Raw genomic sequence first — 21,501 nt, 5'->3', positions numbered from 1 at the left:
TAAATAGATATTTCACAAGGAATGGGAGAAGGTGACCGTACTGACAATGCAATGGGGAATACAGTCAATGGATGGATCACACGCATCCAATAAAGATCGGTGAGAGGATCTAGTATGCTGCAGGTAGATGCAGTCGAGGTAACAGGATTGGCGAGAGTAGACAAGATTGTGGTATGATACGGGTGATACATCATACGTCACGAGATCTTAAGAGTTCGCACAACCTTTTAAGGACTGCACTTACATTGTTGATCACAAAGTTACATCAGTAAATATCAACTGCTGACAAAGCTCTTTCCTACATATAAAAAGGGAATTAAATTTGACTTAAAAAAATCAGAAGGTAATGATTGTAACATTGCATGACAACTCACGGACTTACCAAAGCTGATCAGAATAAGCAGCAAGAGACAAAGATAAATCCGCATGTTCAATCAATGGTTCGTCAGACTGGTCTGCATGAAGAACACCCAGAAAGTTGTCACTGGACAGTGTCCTCCTCCCTGGCCTTGTGTCATCACTTTGCGGCACCTTGGTGACACGGAGATTGTGTAACTCGAGCCTCCGCTTCTTTGGAAACCACATGTTTTTGAAACAATATTAATTTTACCTTTCCTCAGTCAAAGTAACAAACACAGAAACACCTTCCGAGCCGGTGAGGGGGTTGACTTCAATTTTGGCAGCCTTTGCCCCCTTTGGAAGGTGGTCTTGGTATAACAAGGAAATTTGACGCAGAAGGCCATTCACCGATTCATGCCTGTGCCACATGAATCACCACCAGATTAAACCAGAGACATTACAGAAGACCTTACCACACAAAGTATTGAGAAAAGTGCATGGGAAGAAGCTTTTCAACTTTTAATTTGCGTTTCCAAGCATGACCACCATTTTGGATGAATCACGATGAGCGGAAAATTTGATTGGTTGAGATGGCACAATATTTTTCTGAAGTACTGCTTTTTGTAAGTGCAAATATAGTCAGGTTCACGATGTCAATAAATTATATTTCGTTCAAAATCATGGTAGATTAGCAAACCTATACATTTTTGGAAAGGTTGTAGCACAAGGAAACTAAAAATCAATGTTTACATTTGGAGAGATACCTGTATGGCGGCCATTTTGGATTTTCAAAATGGCCACTGTAAAATACATATTTTGTTCTATTTCTGCCTCTAATTACCCGAAAAACTTAAAAAAATATACTAAACCTATATTTTCAGGGACAAGGAATCCAATGAAAGTATCAAATTAGTGCTATGGGGAATGGTAAGACACGAATCAAAGGTTTTGAATTGCAAAATACTGTCTTTATATTCGCGATAAGTTGCATAATCAAATACATGTTATCATTTTGTACAGGCAGTTAATAACATCAAAATGTGTCACAATAATTCATATCACCAAACATACACAGGCAGTCAGCAAAATCATGTATACACATGCAGTCAGTATAACTTCACATCTACACAGGCAGTCAATGACAAAATATACACAGGCAGTCAATGGCATCAAACATACACGATTACAGAATATGCCATTTAGAGTTCGTCATCACTGTCCTGTGTGTCGTATCCGACAATATAGTCCGCATCGTTTTCACAGTCCGTTCCACACAAGCAAAGGTCGGTCAAATTGATTGGCAAATCGAATTGGTCGAATGGTCGATCGAATCGAATCGAATTGGTCGAATGGTCGAATGGTCGATCGAAGCGATTGGTCGAATGGTCAAATTGGTCGAATGGAATTGGTCGATTGGTCGAATTGGTCGATTTCGAGTTGGTCGGAATTGGCAAATGTAAACATTGATTTTCAGATTTTCCATGTAATAACGTTTCCAAAAATGTATAGGTTTGCTAATCTACCATGATTTTGAACGAAAAAACATAGTGAACCTGACTAATAAGGCAATTTGTGTTCCAAAGTGTTCAAGCATTCAATTCAATTGAAAATAAAATAAACATTTTAAACACTGTACAAAAACACATCGGCCAAACCAGCACATGCGCCAAACCAACACATGCGCCAAACCAACACATGCGCCAAATCAACACATGCGCCAAATCAAAACATGCGCCAAACCACCACATGCGCCAAACCAACACATGTGCCAAACCAACACATGCGCCAAACCAACACATGCGCCAAACCAACACATGCGCCAAACCTACACATGTGCCAAACCAACAAATCTGCCAAACCAACACATCCGCCAAACCAAAACATCCGCCTCACCAACACATCCGCCAAACCAACACATGCACCAAACCAACACATCCGCCACACCAACACATGAACCAAACCAAAGAACTCGCTAAACCAACACATGCGCCAAAGCAACACATCTGCCAAACCAACACATGCGCAAAACCAATACATGCACCAAACCAACACTTGCGCCAAACCAACACATGCACCAAACCAACACATGCGCCAAAGCAACACATGCACGGAACCAACACATCCGGCTAACCAATACATCCACTTTACTAATATATCCGACAAACCTCCACATTCGCAAAACCAACACATCCGCCAAACCAATTCATTCGCCAAAACAACACAACTGCCAACATAAACCAGCCGCCAAACCAACGCATGTGCCAAACCAATACATCCGGCAAAACAACACATTTGCCAAACAAATAGTTCAGATAAACCAACACATCCACCAAACCAACACATCCGCCAAACCAACAAATCCAACAAACCAACACATTCTCCAACCAAATCATTCACCAAACCAACACATCCGCCAAACCAACACATCCACCAAACCATCACATCCACCAAACCAACACAATGGCGAAACCAATACGTCTGCCAAAACAACACATTTGCCAAACCAACACATCTGCCAAACTAACACATCCACCAACCACCACATCAGCCAAACGAACACATCCACCAAACCAACACATCCACCAAACTAAAACCTCCACGAAACTAACACATCCACCAAACCAACACACCCGCTAAACTAACACATCCACCAAACTAACACATCAACAAAAACTAATACATCTGTGAAACTAACACATCCACCGAACCAATACATCTGCAAAACTAATACATCAGCCAAACCAACACATCCACCAAAACAATACATCCGCCATACCAACACATCCACCAAACCAACACATCCGCCAAACTAACAAATCGACCAAAACAACACCCACGCCAACCTAACACATCCACCAAACCAATACATCCGCCAAACTAACACATCCACCAAACCAAAACATCTGCCAAACTAATACAGCCGCCAAACCAATACATCCACCAACCAACACATCCACCAAACCAACACATCCGCCAAACCAACACATCCGCCAAACCAACACATGCACCAAACCAACACGTGCACCAAACCAACATATGCACCAAACCAACACATCCACCAACCCAAAACATCTGCCAAACTAGTACAGCCACCAAACCAACACATCCACCAAAACCAACACATCCACCAAACCAACACATCCGCCAAACTAACACATCCGCCAAACTAACACATCCGCCAAAACAACACATCCGCCAACCCAACACATCCGCGAAACCAATGCATTCGACAAAACAACGCAACTGCCAACCTAAACCAGCCGCCAAACCAACATATGTGCCAAACAAATACATCAGACAAACCAACACATCCACCAACCAACACATCTACCAAATCAACAAATCGGACAAACCAACACATTCACCAAACCAAATCATCCATCAAACCAACACATCCGCCAAACCAACACATCCACCAAACAAACACATCCGCCAAAGCAACACATCCGGAAAACCAAGACATCCACTAAACAAATACATCCGGCAAACCAACACATGCATTAAACAACACATCCACCAAACCAACACATCCACCAAACCAACACATCCACCAAACCAACACATCCACCAAACCAACAAAATCGCGAAACTAACACATCTGCCAAACTAACACATCTGCCAAACCAACACATCCGCCAAACCAAAACATCCGCCTCACAAACACATCCGCCAAACCAACACATTCACCAAAGCAACACATGAGCGGAACCAATACATCCGCCAAACCAACACATCCGCCAAACCAACACATCTGGCAAACCAAGACATCCACTCAATGACTACATCCGCCAAACCAACACATCCGCGAAAACAACACAAATGCGAAACCAACACATTCGCCAAACTAACACATCTGCCAAACCAACACATCCACCAAACCAAATCATGCAGCAAAGCAACACATCCGCCAAAGCAACACATCCGCCAAAGCAACACAGCCGCCAAACCAACACATCCGTCAAACCAACACATCCGCCAAACCAATACATCTGCCAAACCAACACATCCACCACAGCAAAACATCCGCCGCACCAACACATCCGCCAAACCAACACATCCGCCAAACCAACACATGCACGGAACCAACACATCCGGCTAACCAAGACATCCACTTTACTAATATATCCGACAAACCTACACATTCGCAAAACTAACACATCCGCCAAACCAACACATCTGGAAAACCAAGACATCCACTAAGCCAATACATACGCCAAACCAACACAATCGCAAAACCAACTCATCCGGCAAACCAAGACATCCACTAAACTAACACATCCGCCAAACCAACACATTCGCAAAACCAAAACATCTGCCAAAACAATACATCTGCCAAACTAAAACACCCGACAAACCAACATATCCACGAAAACAACACATCCGCCAAATTAACACATCTGCCAAAACAACACATCTGCCAAACAAATACATCAGACAAACCAACACATCCACCAAACCAACACATCCGCCAAACCAACAAATCCGACAAACCAACACATTCACCAAAGCAAATCATCTACCAAACCAACACATCCGCCAAAACAACACATACGCAAAACCAACACATCCGGAAAACCAAAACATCCACCAAAACAATGCATCTGCCAAACTAAAACATCCGACAAACCAACGCATGCACCAAACCAACACAATCGCGAAACTAACACATCTGCCAAACTAACACATCTGCCAAACCAACACATCCACCAAACCAAAACATCTGCCAAACCAACACATCCGCCAAACCAAAACATCGGCCTCACAAACACATCCGCCAAACCAACACATTCACCAAACCAACACATGAGCGGAACCAATACATCCGCTAAACCAACACATCCGCCAAACCAACACATCTGGCAAACCAAGACATCCACTCAATGACTACATCCGCCAAACCAACACATCCGCGAAAACAACACAAATGCGAAACCAACACATTCGCCAAACTAACACATCTGCCAAACCAATACATCCGCCAAACCAACACATCCGCGAAAACAACACAAATGCGAAACCAACACATTCGCCAAACTAACACATCTGCCAAACCAACACATCCACCAAACCAAATCATGCAGCAAAGCAACACATCCGCCAAAGCAACACATCCGCCAAAGCAACACAGCCGCCAAACCAACACATCCGTCAAACCAACACATCTGCCAAACCAATACATCTGCCAAACCAACACATCCACCACACCAAAACATCCGCCGCACCAACACATCCGCCAAACCAACACATCCGCCAAACCAACACATGCACGGAACCAACACATCCGGCTAACCAAGACATCCACTTTACTAATATATCCGACAAACCTACACATTCGCAGAACTAACACATCCGCCAAACCAACACATCTGGCAAACCAAGACATCCACTAAACTAACACATCCGCCAAACCAACACATTCGCAAAACCAAAACATCTGCCAAAACAATACATCTGCCAAACTAAAACACCCGACAAACCAACATATCCACGAAAACAACACATCCGCCAAATTAACACATCCGCCAAAACAACACATCTGCCAAACAAATACATCAGACAAACCAACACATCCACCAAACCAACACATCCGCCAAACCAACAAATCCGACAAACCAACACATTCACCAAAGCAAATCATCCACCAAACCAACACATCCGCCAAAACAACACATACGCAAAACCAACACATCCGGAAAACCAAAACATCCACCAAAACAATGCATCTGCCAAACTAAAACATCCGACAAACCAACGCATGCACCAAACCAACACAATCGCGAAACTAAGACTTCCGCCAATCTAACACATCTGCCAAACCAACACATCTGCCAAACCAACACATCCACCAAACCAACACAATTGCGAAACCAACACATGCGCCTAACAAACACATCCACCAAACCAACACATGCGCCTAACCAAAACATTTTTCTCACTTGTGCTGGCGTTGAAAACCACTTTCCGCACTTGTGTTGGTATTGCAGAACAACTTTCCGCACTTGTGCTGGCATTGAAAACCACTTTTTGCACTTGTGTTAGTGTTGCAAAACCATTTTCCTCACTTGTGCTGGCATTGAAAACCACTTTCCGCACTTGTGTTGGTATTGCAGAACCACTGTTCGCACTTGTGCTGGCATTGAAAACCACTTTGCGCACTCGTGTTCGTGTTGAAAACCACTTTTCGCACTTGTGCTGGTGTTTAAAACCACTTTCCGCACCTGTGTTGGTATTGCAGAACCACTGTTCGCACTTGTGCTGGCATTGAAAACCACTTTGCGCACTCGTGTTCGTGTTGAAAACCACTTTTCGCACTTGTGTTATTGTTGCAAAAATCACTTTCCGCACTCGTACTGGCGTTAAAAACCACTTATCGCACTTGTGTTAGTGTTGCAAAACCATTTTCACACTTGCGTTAGTGTTGCAAAACCACTTTCCACACTTATGCTGGTGTTGAAAACCACTTTCCACACTTGAGCTAGTGTTGCACAACCACTTTCCACACTTGTGCTGGCGTTTAAAACCACTTTCCACACTTGTGTTAGTGTTGCAGAACCACTTTCCACACTTGTGCTGGCATTAAAAACCACTTTTCACACATGTGCTGGTATTGCAAAACCACTTTTCGCACTTCTGCTGGTGTTCAAAACCACTTTTTGCACTTGTGTTAGTGATGCAAAACCACTTGTCTCACTTGTGTTAGTGTTGCAGAACCACTTTTCGCGCTCGTGCTAGCATTGAAAACCACTTTACGCACACGTCTTGGTGTTGAAATCCACTTTCCGCACTCGTGCTAGTGTTGCAAAAACCACTTTTCGCACTTGTGTCATTGTTGCAAAAACCACTTTCCGCGCTCGTGCTATTGTTGAAAACTACTTATTGTACTTGTGTTAGTGTTGAAAAATCACTTTCCGCACATGTGTTATTGTTGCAAAAACCACTTTCTGGACTTATACTGTCGTTGAAAACCATCTTGTTGCACTTGTGTTCGGGTTGCAAAACCACTTTTGCACATGTGTTCGTGTTGCAAAACCATTTTCCTCACTTGTGCTGGCGTTGAAAACCACTTTCCGCACTTGTGTTGGTATTGCAGAACCACTTTTCGCACTTGCGCTGGCATTGAAAATCACTTTGCGCACTCGTGCTCATGTTGAAAACCACTTTTCGCACTTGTGTTATTGTTGCAGGTTCGCAGGTTGCAGGTTGCAGGTTGTTATTGTTCGCACTTGTGTTAGTGTTGCAAAACCACTTTTCGCATTTGTGTTAGTGTTGCAAAAACCACTTTTCGCACTTGTGTTGGTGCAGGAAACCACTTTTGCACTTGTATTAGTGTGGAAAAAACACTTTTTACACTTGTGATAGTGTTGAAAAACCACTTTTCGCACTTGTGTTAGTGTTGAAAAACCACTTTTCGCACTTGTGTTGGTGCAGGAAACCACTTTTGCACTTATATTAGTGTGGAAAAACCACTTTTCGCACTTGTGTTCGTGTTGAAAAACCACTTTTCGCACTTGTGTTAGTGTTGAAAAACCACTTTTCGCACTTGTGTTAGTGTTGAAAAACCACTTTTCGCACTTGTGTTGGTGCAGGAAACCACTTTTGCACTTGTATTAGTGTGGAAAAACCACTTTTCGCACTTGTGTTAGTGTTGAAAAACCACTTTTCGAACTTGTGTTAGTGTTGAAAAACCACTTTTCGCACTTGTGTTTGTGCAGGAAACCACTTTTGCATTTGTATTAGTGTGGAAAAAACACTTTTTGCACTTGGGATAGTGTTGAAAAACCACTTTTCGCACTTGTGTTAGTTTTGAAAAACCACTTTTCGCACTTGTGTTGGTGCAGGAAACCACTTTTGCATTTGTATTAGTGTGAAAAATACACTTTTTGCACTTGTGATAGTGTTGAAAAACCACTTTTCGCACTTGTGTTAGTGTTGAAAAACCACTTTTCGCACTTGTGTTGGTGCAGGAAACCACTTTTGCACTTGTATTAGTGTGGAAAAACCACTTTTCGCACTTGTGTTAGTGTTGAAAAACCACTTTTCGCACTTGTGTTAGTATTGAAAAACCACTTTTCGCACTTGTGTTGGTGCAGGAAACCACTTTTACACTTGTATTAGTGTGGAAAAAACACTTTTTGCACATGTGATAGTGTTGAAAAACCACTTTTCGCACTTATGTTAGTGTTGAAAAAACACTTTTCGCACTTATGGTAGTGTTGACAAACCACTTTTCGCACTTGTGTTAGTGTTGAAAAACCACTTTTCGCACTTATGGTAGTGTTGACAAACCACTTTTCGCACTTGTGTTAGTGTTGAAAAACCACTTTTCGCACTTGTGGTAGTGTTGAGAAACCACTTTTCGCACTTGTGTTAGTGTTGAAAAACCACTTTTCGCACTTGTGTTAGTGTTGAAAAACCACTTTTCGCACTTGTGTTAGTGTTGAAAAACCACTTTTCACACTTGTGTTGGTGCAGGAAACCACGTTTGCACTTGTATTAGTGTGGAAAAAACACCTTTCGCACTTGTGTTAGTGTTGAAAAACCACTTTTCGCACTTGTGTTAGTGTTGAAAAACCACATTTCGCACTTGTGTTGGTGCAGGAAACCACTTTTGCACTTGTATTAGTGTGGAAAAAACACTTTTTGCACTTTTGATAGTGTTGAAAAACCACTTTTCGCACTTGTGTTAGTGTTGAAAAACCACTTTTCGCACTTGTGTTAGTGTTGAAAAACCACTTTTCGCACTTGTGTTGGTGCAGGAAACCACTTTTGCACTTGTATTAGTGTGGAAAAACCACTTTTCGCACTTGTGTTAGTGTTGAAAAACCACTTTTCGCACTTGTGTTAGTGTTGAAAAACCACTTTTCGCACTTGTTTTGGTGCAGGAAACCACTTTTGCACTTGTATTAGTGTGGAAAAAACACTTTTTGCACTTGTGATAGTGTTGAAAAACCACTTTTCGCACTTGTGTTAGTGTTGAAGAACCACTTTTCGCAGTTGTGTTAGTGTTGAAAAAACACTTTTCGCACTTGTGTTGGTGCAGGAAACCACTTTTGCACTTGTATTAGTGTGGAAAAAACACTTTATGCACTTGTGATAGTGTTGAAAAACCACTTTTCGCACTTGTGTTAGTGTTGAAAAACCACTTTTCGCACTTGGGTTGGTGCAGGAAACCACATTTGCACTTGTATTAGTGTGGAAAAAACACTTTTTGCACTTGTGATAGTGTTGAAAAACCACTTTTCGCACTTGTGTTAGTGTTGAAAAACCACTTTTTGCACTTGTGTTAGTGTTGAAAAACCACTTTTCGCACTTGTGTTGGTGCAGGAAACCACTTTTGCACATGTATTAGTGTGGAAAAACCACTTTTCGCACTTGTGTTAGTGTTGAAAAACCACTTTTCGCACTTGTGTTAGTGTTGAAAAACCACTTTTCGCACTTGTGTTAGTGTTGAAAAACCACTTTTCGCACTTGTGTTGGTGCAGGAAACCACTTTTGCACTTGTATTAGTGTGGAAAAACCACTTTTCGCACTTGTGTTAGTGTTGAAAAACCACTTTTCGCACTTGTGTTAGTGTTGAAAAACCACTTTTTGCACTTGTGTTGGTACAGGAAACCACTTTTGCATTTGTATTAGTGTGAAAAATACACTTTTTGCACTTGTGATAGTGTTGAAAAACCACTTTTCGCACTTGTGTTAGTGTTGAAAAACCACTTTTCGCACTTGTGTTGGTGCAGGAAACCACTTTTGCACTTGTATTAGTGTGGAAAAACCACTTTTCCCACTTGTGTTAGTGTTGAAAAACCACTTCGCACTTGTGGTAGTGTTGACAAACCACTTTTCACACTTGTGTTAGTGTTGAAAAACCACTTTTCGCACTTGTGGTAGTGTTGACAAACCACTTTTCACACTTGTGTTAGTGTTGAAAAACCACTTTTCGCACTTGTGTTAGTGTTGAAAAACCACTTTTCGCACTTGTGTTAGTGTTGAAAAACCACTTTTCGCACTTGTGTTAGTGTTGAAAAACCACTTTTCGCACTTGTGTTAGTGTTGAAAAACCACATTTCGCACTTGTGTTGGTGCAGGAAACCACTTTTGCACTTGTATTAGTGTGGAAAAAACACTTTTTGCACTTGTGATAGTGTTGAAAAACCACTTTTCGCATTTGTGTTAGTGTTGAAAAACCACTTTTCGCACTTGCGTTAGTGTTGAAAAACCACTTTTCGCACTTGTGTTGGTGCAGGAAACCACTTTTGCACTTGTATTAGTGTGGAAAAACCACTTTTCGCACTTGTGTTAGTGTTGAAAAACCACTTTTCGCACTTGTGTTAGTGTTGAAAACCACTTTTCGCACTTGTGTTAGTGTTGAAAAACCACTTTTCGCACTTGTGTTGGTGCAGGAAACCACTTTTGCACTTGTATTAGTGTGGAAAAACCACTTTTCGCACTTGTGTTAGTGTTGAAAAACCACTTTTCGCACTTGTGTTAGTGTTGAAAAACCACTTTTTGCACTTGTGTTGGTGCAGGAAACCACTTTTGCACTTGTATTAGTGTGGAAAAAACACTTTTTACACTTGTGATAGTGTTGAAAAACCTCTTCGCACTTGTGTTAGTGTTGAAAAACCACTTTTTGCACTTGTGTTAGTGTTGAAAAACCACTTTTCGCACTTGTGTTTGTGCAGGAAACCACTTTTGCACTTGTATTAGTGTGGAAAAAACACTTTTTGCACTTGGGATAGTGTTGAAAAACCACTTTTCGCACTTGTGTTAGTGTTGAAAAACCACTTTTCGCACTTGTGTTGGTGCAGGGAACCACTTTTGCATTTGTATTAGTGTGAAAAATACACTTTTTGCACTTGTGATAGTGTTGAAAAACCACTTTTCGCACTTGTGTTAGTGTTGAAAAACCACTTTTCGCACTTGTGTTGGTGCAGGAAACCACTTTTGCACTTGTATTAGTGTGGAAAAACCACTTTTCGCACTTGTGATAGTGTTGAAAAACCACTTTTCGCACTTGTGTTAGTGTTGAAAAACCACTTTTCGCACTTGTGTTGGTGCAGGAAACCACTTTTTTTGCACTTGTGATAGTGTTGAAAAACCACTTTTCGCACTTGTGTTAGTGTTGAAAAACCACTTTTCGCACTTGTGTTGGTGCAGGAAACCACTTTTGCACTTGTATTATTATGGAAAAACCACTTTTCGCACTTGTGTTAGTGTTGAAAAACCACTTTTCGCACTTGTGGTAGTGTTGACAAACCACTTTTCGCACTTGTGTTAGTGTTGAAAAACCACTTTTCGCACTTGTGGTAGTGTTGACAAACCACTTTTCACACTTGTGTTAGTGTTGAAAATCCACTTTTCGCACTTGTGGTAGTGTTGACAAACCACTTTTCGCACTTGTGTTAGTGTTGAAAAACCACTTTTCGCACTTGTGTTAGTGTTGAAAAACCACTTTTTGCACTTGTGTTAGTGTTGAAAAACCACTTTTCGCACTTGTGTTGGTGCAGGAAACCACTTTTGCACTTGTATTAGTGTGGAAAAAACACTTTTTGCACTTGTGATAGTGTTGAAAAACCACTTTTCGCACATGTGTTAGTGTTGAAAAACCACTTTTCGCACTTGTGTTAGTGTTGAAAAACCACTTTTCGCACTTGTGTTGGTGCAGGAAACCACTTTTGCACTTGTATTAGTGTGGAAAATCCACTTTTCGCACTTGTGTTAGTGTTGAAAAACCACTTTTCGCACTTGTGTTAGTGTTGAAAAACCACTTTTTGCACTTGTGTTGGTGCAGGAAACCACTTTTGCACTTGTATTAGTGTGGAAAATACACTTTTTACACTTGTGATAGTGTTGAAAAACCTCTTTTCGCACTTGTGTTACAGTTGAAAAACCACTTTTTGCACTTGTGTTAGTGTTGAAAAACCACTTTTCGCACTTGTGTTTGTGCAGGAAACCACTTTTGCATTTGTATTAGTGTGAAAAATACACTTTTTGCACTTGTGATAGTGTTGAAAAACCACTTTTCGCACTTGTGTTAGTGTTGAAAAACCACTTTTCGCACTTGTGTTGGTGCAGGAAACCACTTTTGCACTTGTATTAGTGTGGAAAAACCACTTTTCGCACTTGTGTTAGTGTTGAAAAAACACTTTTCGCACTTGTGTTGGTGCAGGAAACCACTTTTGCACTTGTATTAGTGTGGAAAAAACACTTTTTGCACTTGTGATAGTGTTGAAAAACCACTTTTCGCACTTGTGTTAGTGTTGAAAAACCACTTTTCGCACTTGGGTTGGTGCAGGAAACCACATTTGCACTTGTATTAGTGTGGAAAAAACACTTTTTGCACTTGTGATAGTGTTGAAAAACCACTTTTCGCACTTGTGTTAGTGTTGAAAAACCACTTTTTGCACTTGTGTTAGTGTTGAAAAACCACTTTTCGCACTTGTGTTGGTGCAGGAAACCACTTTTGCACATGTATTAGTGTGGAAAAACCACTTTTCGCACTTGTGTTAGTGTTGAAAAACCACTTTTCGCACTTGTGTTAGTGTTGAAAAACCACTTTTCGCACTTGTGTTAGTGTTGAAAAACCACTTTTCGCACTTGTGTTGGTGCAGGAAACCACTTTTGCACTTGTATTAGTGTGGAAAAACCACTTTTCGCACTTGTGTTAGTGTTGAAAAACCACTTTTCGCACTTGTGTTAGTGTTGAAAAACCACTTTTTGCACTTGTGTTGGTGCAGGAAACCACTTTTGCATTTGTATTAGTGTGAAAAATACACTTTTTGCACTTGTGATAGTGTTGAAAAACCACTTTTCGCACTTGTGTTAGTGTTGAAAAACCACTTTTCGCACTTGTGTTGGTGCAGGAAACCACTTTTGCACTTGTATTAGTGTGGAAAAAACACTTTTTGCACATGTGATAGTGTTGAAAAACCACTTTTCGCACTTGTGTTAGTGTTGAAAAACCACTTTTCGCACTTGTGGTAGTGTTGACAAACCACTTTTCGCACTTGTGTTAGTGTTGAAAAACCACTTTTCGCACTTGTGTTAGTGTTGAAAAAGCACTTTTCGCACTTGTGTTGGTGCAGGAAACCACTTTTGCACTTGTATTAGTGTGGAAAAAACACTTTTTGCACATGTGATAGTGTTGAAAAACCACTTTTCGCACTTGTGTTAGTGTTGAAAAACCACTTTTCGCACTTGTGGTAGTGTTGACAAACCACTTTTCGCACTTGTGTTAGTGTTGAAAAACCACTTTTCGCACTTGTGTTAGTGTTGAAAAACCACTTTTCGCACTTGTGTTGGTGCAGGAAACCACTTTTGCACTTGTGGTAGTGTTGACAAACCACTTTTCGCACTTGTGTTAGTGTTGAAAAACCACTTTTCGCACTTGTGTTAGTGTTGAAAAACCACTTTTCACACTTGTGTTGGTGCAGGAAACCACGTTTGCACTTGTATTAGTGTGGAAAAAACACCTTTCGCACTTGTGTTAGTGTTGAAAAACCACTTTTCGCACTTGTGTTAGTGTTGAAAAACCACATTTCGCACTTGTGTTGGTGCAGGAAACCACTTTTGCACTTGTATTAGTGTGGAAAAAACACCTTTTGCACTTTTGATAGTGTTGAAAAACCACTTTTCGCACTTGTGTTAGTGTTGAAAAACCACTTTTCGCACTTGTGTTAGTGTTGAAAAACCACTTTTCGCACTTGTGTTGGTGCAGGAAACCACTTTTGCACTTGTATTAGTGTGGAAAAACCACTTTTCGCACTTGTGTTAGTGTTGAAAAACCACTTTTCGCACTTGTGTTAGTGTTGAAAAACCACTTTTCGCACTTGTTTTGGTGCAGGAAACCACTTTTGCACTTGTATTAGTGTGGAAAAAACACTTTTTGCACTTGTGATAGTGTTGAAAAACCACTTTTCGCACTTGTGTTAGTGTTGAAGAACCACTTTTCGCAGTTGTGTTAGTGTTGAAAAAACACTTTTCGCACTTGTGTTGGTGCAGGAAACCACTTTTGCACTTGTATTAGTGTGGAAAAAACACTTTTTGCACTTGTGATAGTGTTGAAAAACCACTTTTCGCACTTGTGTTAGTGTTGAAAAACCACTTTTCGCACTTGGGTTGGTGCAGGAAACTACATTTGCACTTGTATTAGTGTGGAAAAAACACTTTTTGCACTTGTGATAGTGTTGAAAAACCACTTTTCGCACTTGTGTTAGTGTTGAAAAACCACTTTTTGCACTTGTGTTAGTGTTGAAAAACCACTTTTCGCACTTGTGTTGGTGCAGGAAACCACTTTTGCACATGTATTAGTGTGGAAAAACCACTTTTCGCACTTGTGTTAGTGTTGAAAAACCACTTTTCGCACTTGTGTTAGTGTTGAAAAACCACTTTTCGCACTTGTGTTAGTGTTGAAAAACCACTTTTCGCACTTGTGTTGGTGCAGGAAACCACTTTTGCACTTGTATTAGTGTGGAAAACCACTTTTCGCACTTGTGTTAGTGTTGAAAAACCACTTTTCGCACTTGTGTTAGTGTTGAAAAACCACTTTTTGCACTTGTGTTGGTGCAGGAAACCACTTTTGCATTTGTATTAGTGTGAAAAATACACTTTTTGCACTTGTGATAGTGTTGAAAAACCACTTTTCGCACTTGTGTTAGTGTTGAAAAACCACTTTTCGCACTTGTGTTGGTGCAGGAAACCACTTTTGCACTTGTATTAGTGTGGAAAAACCACTTTTCCCACTTGTGTTAGTGTTGAAAAACCACTTCGCACTTGTGGTAGTGTTGACAAACCACTTTTCACACTTGTGTTAGTGTTGAAAAACCACTTTTCGCACTTGTGGTAGTGTTGACAAACCACTTTTCACACTTGTGTTAGTGTTGAAAAACCACTTTTCGCACTTGTGTTAGTGTTGAAAAACCACTTTTCGCACTTGTGTTAGTGTTGAAAAACCACTTTTCGCACTTGTGTTAGTGTTGAAAAACCACTTTTCGCACTTGTGTTAGTGTTGAAAAACCACATTTCGCACTTGTGTTGGTGCAGGAAACCACTTTTGCACTTGTATTAGTGTGGAAAAAACACTTTTTGCACTTGTGATAGTGTTGAAAAACCACTTTTCGCATTTGTGTTAGTGTTGAAAAACCACTTTTCGCACTTGCATTAGTGTTGAAAAACCACTTTTCGCACTTGTGTTGGTGCAGGAAACCACTTTTGCACTTGTATTAGTGTGGAAAACCACTTTTCGCACTTGTGTTAGTGTTGAAAAACCACTTTTCGCACTTGTGTTAGTGTTGAAAACCACTTTTCGCACTTGTGTTACTGTTGAAAAACCACTTTTCGCACTTGTGTTGGTGCAGGAAACCACTTTTGCACTTGTATTAGTGTGGAAAAACCACTTTTCGCACCTGTGTTAGTGTTGAAAAACCACTTTTCGCACTTGTGTTAGTGTTGAAAAACCACTTTTTGCACTTGTGTTGGTGCAGGAAACCACTTTTGCACTTGTATTAGTGTGGAAAAAACACTTTTTACACTTGTGATAGTGTTGAAAAACCTCTTCGCACTTGTGTTAGTGTTGAAAAACCACTTTTTGCACTTGTGTTAGTGTTGAAAAACCACTTTTCGCACTTGTGTTTGTGCAGGAAACCACTTTTGCACTTGTATTAGTGTGGAAAAAACACTTTTTGCACTTGGGATAGTGTTGAAAAACCACTTTTCGCACTTGTGTTAGTGTTGAAAAACCACTTTTCGCACTTGTGTTGGTGCAGGAAACCACTTTTGCATTTGTATTAGTGTGAAAAATACACTTTTTGCACTTGTGATAGTGTTGAAAAACCACTTTTCGCACTTGTGTTAGTGTTGAAAAACCACTTTTCGCACTTGTGTTGGTGCAGGAAACCACTTTTGCACTTGTATTAGTGTGGAAAAACCACTTTTCGCACTTGTGATAGTGTTGAAAAACCACTTTTCGCACTTGTGTTAGTGTTGAAAAACCACTTTTCGCACTTGTGTTGGTGCAGGAAACCACTTTTTTTGCACTTGTGATAGTGATGAAAAACCACTTTTCGCACTTGTGTTAGTGTTGAAAAACCACTTTTCGCACTTGTGTTGGTGCAGGAAACCACTTTTGCACTTGTATTATTGTGGAAAAACCACTTTTCGCACTTGTGTTAGTGTTGAAAAACCACTTTTCGCACTTGTGTTGGTGCAGGAAACCACTTTTGCACTTGTATTAGTGTGGAAAAAACACTTTTTGCACATGTGATAGTGTTGAAAAACCACTTTTCGCACTTGTGTTAGTGTTGAAAAACCACTTTTCGCACTTGTGGTAGTGTTGACAAACCACTTTTCGCACTTGTGTTAGTGTTGAAAAACCACTTTTCGCACTTGTGGTAGTGTTGACAAACCACTTTTCACACTTGTGTTAGTGTTGAAAAACCACTTTTCGCACTTGTGGTAGTGTTGACAAACCACTTTTCACACTTGTGTTAGTGTTGAAAAACCACTTTTCGCACTTGTGTTAGTGTTGAAAAACCACTTTTCGCACTTGTGTTAGTGTTGAAAAACCACTTTTCGCACTTGTGTTGGTGCAGGAAACCACTTTTGCACTTGTATTAGTGTGGAAAAACCACTTTTCGCACTTGTGTTAGTGTTGAAAAACCACTTTTTGCACTTGTGTTGGTGCAGGAAACCACTTTTGCACTTGTATTAGTGTGGAAAAAACACTTTTCGCACTTGTGTTAGTGTTGAAAAACCACTTTTCGCACTTGTGTTAGTGTTGAAAAACCACTTTTTGCACTTGTTTTGGTGCAGGAAACCACTTTTGCACTTGTATTAGTGTGGAAAAAACACTTTTTGCACTTGTGATAGTGTTGAAAAACCACTTTTCGCACTTGTGTTAGTGTTGAAGAACCACTTTTCGCAGTTGTGTTAGTGTTGAAAAAACACTTTTCGCACTTGTGTTGGTGCAGGAAACCACTTTTGCACTTGTATTAGTGTGGAAAAAACACTTTTTGCACTTGTGATAGTGTTGAAAAACCACTTTTCGCACTTGTGTTAGTGTTGAAAAACCACTTTTTGCACTTGTGTTAGTGTTGAAAAACCACTTTTCGCACTTGTGTTGGTGCAGGAAACCACTTTTGCACATGTATTAGTGTGGAAAAACCACTTTTCGCACTTGTGTTAGTGTTGAAAAACCACTTTTCGCACTTGTGTTAGTGTTGAAAAACCACTTTTCGCACTTGTGTTAGTGTTGAAAAACCACTTTTCGCACTTGTGTTGGTGCAGGAAACCACTTTTGCACTTGTATTAGTGTGGAAAAACCACTTTTCGCACTTGTGTTAGTGTTGAAAAACCACTTTTCGCACTTGTGTTAGTGTTGAAAAACCACTTTTTGCACTTGTGTTGGTGCAGGAAACCACTTTTGCATTTGTATTAGTGTGAAAAATACACTTTTTGCACTTGTGATAGTGTTGAAAAACCACTTTTCGCACTTGTGTTAGTGTTGAAAAACCACTTTTCGCACTTGTGTTGGTGCAGGAAACCACTTTTGCACTTGTATTATGGAAAAACCACTTTTCCCACTTGTGTTAGTGTTGAAAAACCACTTCGCACTTGTGGTAGTGTTGACAAACCACTTTTCACACTTGTGTTAGTGTTGAAAAACCACTTTTCGCACTTGTGGTAGTGTTGACAAACCACTTTTCACACTTGTGTTAGTGTTGAAAAACCACTTTTCGCACTTGTGTTAGTGTTGAAAAACCACTTTTCGCACTTGTGTTAGTGTTGAAAAACCACTTTTCGCACTTGTGTTAGTGTTGAAAAACCACTTTTCGCACTTGTGGTAGTGTTGAAAAACCACATTTCGCACTTGTGTTCGTGCAGGAAACCACTTTTGCACTTGTATTAGTGTGGAAAAAACACTTTTTGCACTTGTGTTAGTGTTGAAAAACCACTTTTCGCACTTGCGTTAGTGTTGAAAAACCACTTTTCGCACTAGTGTTGGTGCAGGAAACCACTTTTGCACTTGTATTAGTGTGGAAAACCACTTTTCGCACTTGTGTTAGTGTTGAAAAACCACTTTTCGCACTTGTGTTAGTGTTGAAAACCACTTTTCGCACTTGTGTTAGTGTTGAAAAACCACTTTTCGCACTTGTGTTGGTGCAGGAAACCACTTTTGCACTTGTATTAGTGTGGAAAAACCACTTTTCGCACCTGTGTTAGTGTTGAAAAACCACTTTTCGCACTTGTGTTAGTGTTGAAAAACCACTTTTTGCACTTGTGTTGGTGCAGGAAACCACTTTTGCACTTGTATTAGTGTGGAAAAAACACTTTTTACACTTGTGATAGTGTTGAAAAACCTCTTCGCACTTGTGTTAGTGTTGAAAAACCACTTTTTGCACTTGTGTTAGTGTTGAAAGACCACTTTTCGCACTTGTGTTTGTGCAGGAAACCACTTTTGCACTTGTATTAGTGTGGAAAAAACACTTTTTGCACTTGGGATAGTGTTGAAAAACCACTTTTCGCACTTGTGTTAGTGTTGAAAAACCACTTTTCGCACTTGTGTTGGTGCAGGAAACCACTTTTGCATTTGTATTAGTGTGAAAAATACACTTTTTGCACTTGTGATAGTGTTGAAAAACCACTTTTCGCACTTGTGTTAGTGTTGAAAAACCACTTTTCGCACTTGTGTTGGTGCAGGAAACCACTTTTGCACTTGTATTAGTGTGGAAAATCCACTTTTCGCACTTGTGATAGTGTTGAAAATCCACTTTTCGCACTTGTGATAGTGTTGAAAAACCACTTTTCGCACTTGCATTAGTGTTGAAAAACCACTTTTCGCACTTGTGTTGGTGCAGGAAACCACTTTTGCACTTGTATTAGTGTGGAAAACCACTTTTCGCACTTGTGTTAGTGTTGAAAAACCACTTTTCGCACTTGTGTTAGTGTTGAAAACCACTTTTCGCACTTGTGTTACTGTTGAAAAACCACTTTTCGCACTTGTGTTGGTGCAGGAAACCACTTTTGCACTTGTATTAGTGTGGAAAAACCACTTTTCGCACCTGTGTTAGTGTTGAAAAACCACTTTTCGCACTTGTGTTAGTGTTGAAAAACCACTTTTTGCACTTGTGTTGGTGCAGGAAACCACTTTTGCACTTGTATTAGTGTGGAAAAAACACTTTTTACACTTGTGATAGTGTTGAAAAACCTCTTCGCACTTGTGTTAGTGTTGAAAAACCACTTTTTGCACTTGTGTTAGTGTTGAAAAACCACTTTTCGCACTTGTGTTTGTGCAGGAAACCACTTTTGCACTTGTATTAGTGTGGAAAAAACACTTTTTGCACTTGGGATAGTGTTGAAAAACCACTTTTCGCACTTGTGTTAGTGTTGAAAAACCACTTTTCGCACTTGTGTTGGTGCAGGAAACCACTTTTGCATTTGTATTAGTGTGAAAAATACACTTTTTGCACTTGTGATAGTGTTGAAAAACCACTTTTCGCACTTGTGTTAGTGTTGAAAAACCACTTTTCGCACTTGTGTTGGTGCAGGAAACCACTTTTGCACTTGTATTAGTGTGGAAAAACCACTTTTCGCACTTGTGATAGTGTTGAAAAACCACTTTTCGCACTTGTGTTAGTGTTGAAAAACCACTTTTCGCACTTGTGTTGGTGCAGGAAACCACTTTTTTTGCACTTGTGATAGTGATGAAAAACCACTTTTCGCACTTGTGTTAGTGTTGAAAAACCACTTTTCGCACTTGTGTTGGTGCAGGAAACCACTTCTGCACTTGTATTATTGTGGAAAAACCACTTTTCGCACTTGTGTTAGTGTTGAAAAACCACTTTTCGCACTTGTGTTGGTGCAGGAAACCACTTTTGCACTTGTATTAGTGTGGAAAAACCACTTTTCGCACCTGTGTTAGTGTTGAAAAACCACTTTTCGCACTTGTGTTAGTGTTGAAAAACCACTTTTTGCACTTGTGTTGGTGCAGGAAACCACTTTTGCACTTGTATTAGTGTGGAAAAAACACTTTTTACACTTGTGATAGTGTTGAAAAACCTCTTCGCACTTGTGTTAGTGTTGAAAAACCACTTTTTGCACTTGTGTTAGTGTTGAAAGACCACTTTTCGCACTTGTGTTTGTGCAGGAAACCACTTTTGCACTTGTATTAGTGTGGAAAAAACACTTTTTGCACTTGGGATAGTGTTGAAAAACCACTTTTCGCACTTGTGTTAGTGTTGAAAAACCACTTTTCGCACTTGTGTTGGTGCAGGAAACCACTTTTGCATTTGTATTAGTGTGAAAAATACACTTTTTGCACTTGTGATAGTGTTGAAAAACCACTTTTCGCACTTGTGTTAGTGTTGAAAAACCACTTTTCGCACTTGTGTTGGTGCAGGAAACCACTTTTGCACTTGTATTAGTGTGGAAAATCCACTTTTCGCACTTGTGATAGTGTTGAAAATCCACTTTTCGCACTTGTGATAGTGTTGAAAAACCACTTTTCGCACTTGCATTAGTGTTGAAAAACCACTTTTCGCACTTGTGTTGGTGCAGGAAACCACTTTTGCACTTGTATTAGTGTGGAAAACCACTTTTCGCACTTGTGTTAGTGTTGAAAAACCACTTTTCGCACTTGTGTTAGTGTTGAAAACCACTTTTCGCACTTGTGTTACTGTTGAAAAACCACTTTTCGCACTTGTGTTGGTGCAGGAAACCACTTTTGCACTTGTATTAGTGTGGAAAAACCACTTTTCGCACCTGTGTTAGTGTTGAAAAACCACTTTTCGCACTTGTGTTAGTGTTGAAAAACCACTTTTTGCACTTGTGTTGGTGCAGGAAACCACTTTTGCACTTGTATTAGTGTGGAAAAAACACTTTTTACACTTGTGATAGTGTTGAAAAACCTCTTCGCACTTGTGTTAGTGTTGAAAAACCACTTTTTGCACTTGTGTTAGTGTTGAAAAACCACTTTTCGCACTTGTGTTTGTGCAGGAAACCACTTTTGCACTTGTATTAGTGTGGAAAAAACACTTTTTGCACTTGGGATAGTGTTGAAAAACCACTTTTCGCACTTGTGTTAGTGTTGAAAAACCACTTTTCGCACTTGTGTTGGTGCAGGAAACCACTTTTGCATTTGTATTAGTGTGAAAAATACACTTTTTGCAC

At 40.2% G+C, this 21,501-nt stretch overlaps 1 protein-coding gene across 1 annotated transcript in view; it reads right to left on the bottom strand.

The window, feature by feature from the left end:
* The window catches only part of LOC137426290 (protein shisa-4-like), a 54,425-nt gene extending 53,894 nt beyond the window's left edge, over positions 1 to 531 (bottom strand). The window contains exon 1 of the mRNA XM_068114945.2: positions 383 to 531. Coding sequence (XP_067971046.1) covers positions 383 to 428 — 46 coding nt within the window. The 5' untranslated portion in view covers positions 429 to 531. The remainder of the gene's footprint in view (positions 1 to 382) is intronic.
* Positions 532 to 21,501: the final 20,970 nt, after the last annotated feature.

This window comes from Myxine glutinosa, chromosome 4 (assembly GCF_964187855.1).
Source record: "Myxine glutinosa chromosome 4, kmMyxGlut1.1, whole genome shotgun sequence".
NCBI lineage: Eukaryota > Metazoa > Chordata > Myxini > Myxiniformes > Myxinidae > Myxine > Myxine glutinosa.
This window is presented reverse-complemented; position numbering and strand designations above follow the sequence as displayed.